The following is a 6,310-nucleotide window of genomic DNA, read 5'->3' as shown; positions in this document are numbered from 1 at the left end:
TCCTTTTCTCATCCTGTATATCTCCGAGCTGAATTCTGGCGAGTGAAGCTCACGATCAGCAGCTCTCAGTATAGCCTCTCTTTCTACACAAATTTAGAAGGATATATTTCTATCAAATTTGATTTCTAATACTGTAGAACAAATATTTATGTCCCAATTTTACACTGCAAAATGGTGAAATATGGGATACACATTTTAATAGCTTGACCTCTGTACAGAACAAAAAAACAATTTGAAGGAACTAATCGGAAAGACAAATTTGAGAGTGTAAGAAAGACTTACCTGCAAAATGTAGAATTAAAGCCAATTCGACCGGCCATCCATTCACCGGTTTCTTGGTGTTTGTCGTTAGACATTCTACTAGATAGTTCTTGTCAGTAGTGGCTGGGTCAAAGTCAATTATCCAGCTCAGTGGAACGATGCTGGTTTTGTCTTTGTCAGGCCCTTTGGCCCAACTGACAAGTGCAAACCTATATTTTGACATTTCCACAAAAGACAGTGTCACTTCTGTTTTCTTGTGTGATAATTGCGCCCAAAGAAATTGATTTGAAGTTCTCCCGCTCCTTTTACGAGCCTAAACTATTCGACGTTTTTCAGCAGAGGCCGGGCTTTAAATATTGCGAGGGTTGGTTCGTGATTACTGTTTTGCGCATGCTCCATATACGCCAAGCATTCTAGTAAATGACTCGTGTTTTTATTTTTTTACGTCGTCTTTTTCCAAACCACAACCGACCAACGAAAGTTAGAGAGTGCTTTTTCATCACGATTGGAGTAAAACAAAAGTAGAAAATGGACCGACTTCGACTGAAAAGGAAATATATCCTCTTGGGTGCTCATCATATGGATATTCCAAGAAGAACAAGACGTTTGTGGAAGAAAAGGTTCGTATTTTTCATTGAATTATGGCTATACAGAACACGGCAAAGCTAACTGTTTCAAACATCTTAATACTGATTTTATACAGAAGAAAAATGGGCAGCGATTATAAGAATAGTGATGGTGTTTACACTTGTAAGACTATTTTCACGTTAATGTTATTTTACTCAAGCAATGTACGTGTTTCCTCAGAGAGGAATCAGACGGATTGACTCATGAATTGAAACATAAAAATGAATCTATTTTGTATTTTATTTTAACTCAGGAAAGCAATGAGAGATGAAAAGATTGATGATCCCGAGCAGGATCTGGTAAGTAATGAACTTTGAGAATACGTCTGTGTAGGCTCTCAGTCATACAGGAGTGGTCCATCGATGAGAAGGTTTCTTCAGCCATCATCTGTACAAATTTGAAGGTTTCGGCGTTTCGCCTCCTATCCAAGAGGCTTCGTCAGCGAACTAAAGTCTGACTGGTCGCATCGGCCCTATTTCTATATCCCTAGGGAGATATATATATATATATATATATATATATATATATATATATATATATATATATATATATATATATATATCTCTCATTATATATATATATTTTATATATATATATATATATATATATATATATATATACATATATGTATATATATATATATATATATAAAAATCCTCGTCTCACCCACCATGGGTGGTGTCTGTCCCCATTTCAGCTCGGGTCCTCTACCAGAGGCCAGGAAGCTTGAGGGTTCTGCGCAGTATCCGTGCTGTTCCCAGCACTGCGCTTTTCTGGACCGAGATATCCGATGTTGTTCCCGGGATCTGTTGCAACCACTCGTCGAGTTTGGGGGTCACTGCCCCGAGTGCTCCGACCACCACAGGCACGACTGTCACCTTTACCTTCGAGGCTCTCTCCAGCTCCTCTCTGAGCCCTTGGTATTTCTCGATTTTCTCATGTTCCTTCTTTCTGATGTTCCCATCACCAGCCACCTGGTTATGGCGCTCCATGTAGGCTTTCCCTGCCAGCATCTTACACCCTGCAGTTACGTGTTGGATTGTCTCAGGTGCCTCTTTGCACAACCTACACCTTGGGTCTTGTCTGGTGTGGTATATCCCTGCCTCTATTGCTCTGGTGTTCAGGGCCTGCTCTTGGGCAGCCAGGATGAGTGCCTCTGTGCTGTCCTTTAGGGCAGCCCTCTCTAGCCACTGATAGGACTTCTTGAGATCAGCCACTTCTGCTATGGTTCGGTGGTACATCCCGTGTAGGGGCTTTTCCTCCCATGATTGTCCCTCTTCCAGCACCTCATCCTCTGTTCCCCATTGACTGAGACATTCTCTGAGTGCATCATCCGTTGGAGCCTTCTCTTTGATGTATTCATGGAGCTTGGATGTTTCATCCTGGACAGTGGCTCTCACACTCACTAGTCCCCGGCCTCCTTCCTTACGGCTTGTGTACAGTCTCAGGGTGCTGGACTTGGGATGGAACCCTCCGTGCATGGTGAGGAGTTTTCGGGTCTTAACATCCGTGGTCTGAATCTCTTCCTTTGGCCACCTTATTATTCCTGCAGGGTATCTGATCACTGGCAGGGCATAGCTGTTTATTGCCTGGGTCTTGTTCTTGCCATTGAGCTGGCTTCTGAGGACTTGCCTCACCCGCTGGAGGTATTTGGTCGTAGCCGCTTTCCTTGTTGCTAATTCGAGGTTGCCATTGGCCTGTGGCATACCGAGGTACTTGTAGCTGTTTTCAATGTCTGCTATTGTTCCTTCAGTGAGTGAGACCCCTTCAGTGTGGACTACCTTGCCCCTCTTAGTCACCATCCGACTACATTTCTCCTGTGGCATATATATATATATATATATGGATATATAAATAGGAGGCGAAACATCTGAAAACTTCAAATTTGTACAGATGACGGCTGAAGAAACCTTCTCATCGATGAACTTTGAGAATGTAAACAAGACCATACGTATGCAGTTAGAAAAAATCTGCGTTTTTACACATTTTATTATTTTCTTAACGACAGACCCGAGATAAGAATTCCGCTCACTTTGATTCTAACAATGGGCATGAAACACATGTCAGCCACATTGGGGTGAGTATCCTGTCCAGATGTTGTTGTATTTCACATTGATATTGCAAATTATATATATATTTTTTTTCTTTTTGTTTCTGCAGGAAACCGATGATGATTCCTCACCATGTGATACCCGGAGTGGACAGGAAAGATTGTCAGGAGGACCTGGACTCTATGTAAGTTTTAATTGTTTAGTGTAAATAATATAGACTTGAGAACCTGTTTCACTTGGACCATCAAGTGGAATTGGTATTCAGATTATTGTCACTGACTGTCTTGAATCGTGCGGAATTAAACTTTTGACTAATTCACAGTTACAAGAACTAAATGGTATCCACTGAGAATACAAAATGATACTTTGTTTTTTTTTTCTTTTCCAATTGCAGAATCTGCATGCTGACTGCAGCAATTCTGTTGGCAGATGTGTTTCTTCCCCACTCTTGTTTGAGGATGAATGTTCCAAAGAGGATGAAGCTCTCTTCAACGATGAACTTAATTGCAATGAAGTGTCACCAAATAGCAATAACGGCTTGGATGACAGTGTTGCATCCACTGTTGAAAGTGAAAGAAAATCTTCCCTTTTATTTGAAGATAGTCGTGATGAATCAGTACATGAAGAATCACATTAAAAAAAAAATAGTAGTGAGCTGGAAAACGAAGAGACACTTTATGCTGGTTCACGATTTACCCAATCTCAGAGTTTTCTACTTATACTTTCATTTGTTTTGAGACACAGACTCACAGGCACGGCTCTCTCAGATCTCCTAGATTTGATCAATATTCACTGTCCAGAAAACACACAATTAACCTCAAAGCATTTGTTCCTAAAATAACTTAAGCCAGTAGAAAGTCATTTACAATGTCACATATTTTGTCCAAACTGTGAGTACTATCTTGGTGACCAGGATGGTGATGGACAATGCGTTGTATGCAACACAGCCTGGAATAAAACAAACTCACTGAAGAATGGAAACTACTTCATATATTTGCCAATCCAAACACAGTTGGAACATCTTCTTCAAAGAGAAGATATTGTGCATTGTCTGAAGTCAAGAGATGGCACATCTAATTCTGACTCTTTTGAAGATATTCGAAATGGTCGAATGTACTGCAATCTGAACAAAATTGGAGGCCCACTTGACTGTAGTCATGGATACTCCTTAACACTCAATTGTGATGGCGTGCCTGTTTTCAAATCCTCACTCTTTGGTATTTGGCCATTATATGGGATTGTAAATGAACTACCTTACCTTGTGCGCAAAGACAATGTTTTACTTTTTGGCTTGTGGTTTGGTGCTAAAAAGCCAAATGTCAATACTTTTTTAAAGCCATTCATTTCAGAGTGTCAAAAGTTGTCAAGCGAGGGCTTTCAAATAACAAGCAATGGCACTTTGGAACAATGTAAAGTTGTGGGTGCTCTCATGATGTGTGATTTAGTAGCTAGGCCCATACTTCAAAACATGACCCAGTTTAATGGCCAGTATGGATGCAGCCTCTGCTTGCATCCTGGTGAACAAGTTGAGAAAGGAAATGGCACAGTCAGGGTGTACCCATACAAAGATGTTCCAAAGAGGGACCGCACTTCGGCCATATGTGAGGCAAAGAAGGCTTTATGTACCAAAAAAACTGTGAGGGGTGTTAAAGGACCCACATGTCTGATAAATATTCCACATTTTGACTTCACATCTGGTATGCCTCCTGATCACATGCATAGTGTACACCTTGGAGTGGTTCGCCAAATGGCAAGCATGTGGCTGGACAGTGATAACCACAAAAAGCCATATTATATTGGCAATAGAGTAAACGAACTTGATCAACAGCTGTTACTAATCAAGCCTCCTTGCAATATCACAAGAGTGCCACGATCTCTTCAACAGAGGAAGTTTTGGAAGGCGTCAGAATGGCAGAATTGGTTACAGTTTTATAGTGTATTTGTACTGAAAGGAATTCTCCCCAACATGTTTTACCAGCATTGGTTAGTCCTTGTCACATTCATGTTCTTACTTTGCAAGGACATTATTACAAAGGCGGATTTAAAAAAATGTGAAAAACTTGTAGATTTTGTGAAACAATTTGAAACACTGTATGGGAATATTCATGTGTCATTTAACGTACATTTATGTCTTCATTTACCACAGTCTGTAAGGAATTGGGGACCTTTGTGGGCCCATTCTGGTTATATCTTTGAGTCATACAATTGTGAAATACTGAAAATGTTTCATGGCACTCAGAGTGTCCCTTTGCAAATAATGAAACAATTCACATATAGTCAAGTATTGCCTATTTTAGGAAATAATTCACTCAAAAACGCTGTTCCCGAATGCATCCAGCTTTTTAGTAAATTAACTGGCAAAAAAAGAATGAAGCAGTTAGATCGACTCGGTGATCAATTTGTAACCCTTGGTTTGCATTATTCTCGAGAACTGTCAAGTGAAGAGCAACTGGTCATGAAAGAGCAACTTGCAGTCACTCCAAAAACACTTGTGAAAATATTCAAGAGAATTCTGGTCAACGGAGAGCTGTATTACTCTCAAGAGTGCACGGGGGTAATGAAAAGAAACAGCTTCACTGTACTGATGCAGAATGGAAACATCATTACCACATACTACTACATTCTTGTAGAGCAACATGGTAACAGAAGGTGCTTTGCTTTTGGGAGACAGTATGATAAATCACATAGTATTCTGAATAATGTTGAAAATGTAGTTTGTTTGAAAAGGAAGTTCCGTGGCAGGAAACAGATATTTGATGTCACACTGTTCAAAAGAAAATGTGTGCTCATTGATTTACCAAAATTTGCAAACCTCTATGCATATATTCCTCCAAGATCCGGTGTGGAGAATTGAAAATTTCATGGCAAAGTACATGGCAATTCTGTAGACCCCCCAAATAAATTGTATTTTTGTAAGACTACTTTTGTTTTTTGTCATCGATATTTTCGTCAAAAACTATTATCCACTTATTTTATTTATTTGAGCAAGAGAACACTATACATAAAACAATCAAAGGAAAAAATAAATTTCTAAACATTTTTGTTCACTAATTGAACTCATGCAGAGGTAGGATTAATTAATCCTACCTCTGCATGTCTATCTGACTCTGAGATCATGTAATTTAAAATATATATGATTATATATTGCAATATGTTGTAAAATGTAAATACAGACCATTACATGTGAAAAATATAGTGTGATTTTTTGGTCTCAATTGCAACCTTTTTAAAATATATTTTTATATATATATATATATATATATATATATATATATATATATATATATATATATATATATATATATATATATATATATATATATATATATATATATATATATATATATATATATATATATATTCTGTCTCTT

General features: G+C 38.6%; 1 protein-coding gene across 1 annotated transcript; it reads left to right on the top strand.

Annotated features, from left to right (window-relative positions):
• The first annotated feature begins 655 nt into the window (after positions 1–655).
• Positions 656–4,530, top strand: LOC148896651 (uncharacterized). The gene is made up of 5 exons (XM_088998920.1): positions 656–881; positions 1,142–1,187; positions 2,897–2,965; positions 3,049–3,123; positions 3,334–4,530. The coding sequence occupies exons 1-5, from the start codon at positions 790–792 to the stop codon at positions 3,574–3,576; spliced, it is 525 nt and encodes a 174-aa protein (XP_088855046.1). The 5' UTR covers positions 656–789; the 3' UTR covers positions 3,577–4,530.
• The last annotated feature ends 1,780 nt before the right edge of the window (positions 4,531–6,310 follow it).

Source organism: Hippocampus bargibanti, linkage group LG06 (genome assembly GCF_051943395.1).
Source record: "Hippocampus bargibanti isolate YZ-2025 linkage group LG06, ASM5194339v1, whole genome shotgun sequence".
Classification (NCBI taxonomy): domain Eukaryota; kingdom Metazoa; phylum Chordata; class Actinopteri; order Syngnathiformes; family Syngnathidae; genus Hippocampus; species Hippocampus bargibanti.
The sequence above is the reverse complement of the archived record's forward strand: the minus strand, read 5'-3'. Positions and strand labels throughout refer to the sequence as shown.

What these genes read in the sequence shown, in the direction of transcription:
- LOC148896651 (XM_088998920.1), top strand. Translation starts at nt 790, where the DNA reads ATGGACCGACTTCGACTGAAAAGGAAATATATCCTCTTGGGTGCTCAT. An exon ending in AGACGTTTGTGGAAGAAAAG is followed by an intron (nt 882 to 1,141) that starts GTTCGTATTTTT and finishes ATTTTAACTCAG; the next exon opens with GAAAGCAATGAGAGATGAAA. An exon ending in CACATGTCAGCCACATTGGG is followed by an intron (nt 2,966 to 3,048) that starts GTGAGTATCCTG and finishes TTGTTTCTGCAG; the next exon opens with GAAACCGATGATGATTCCTC.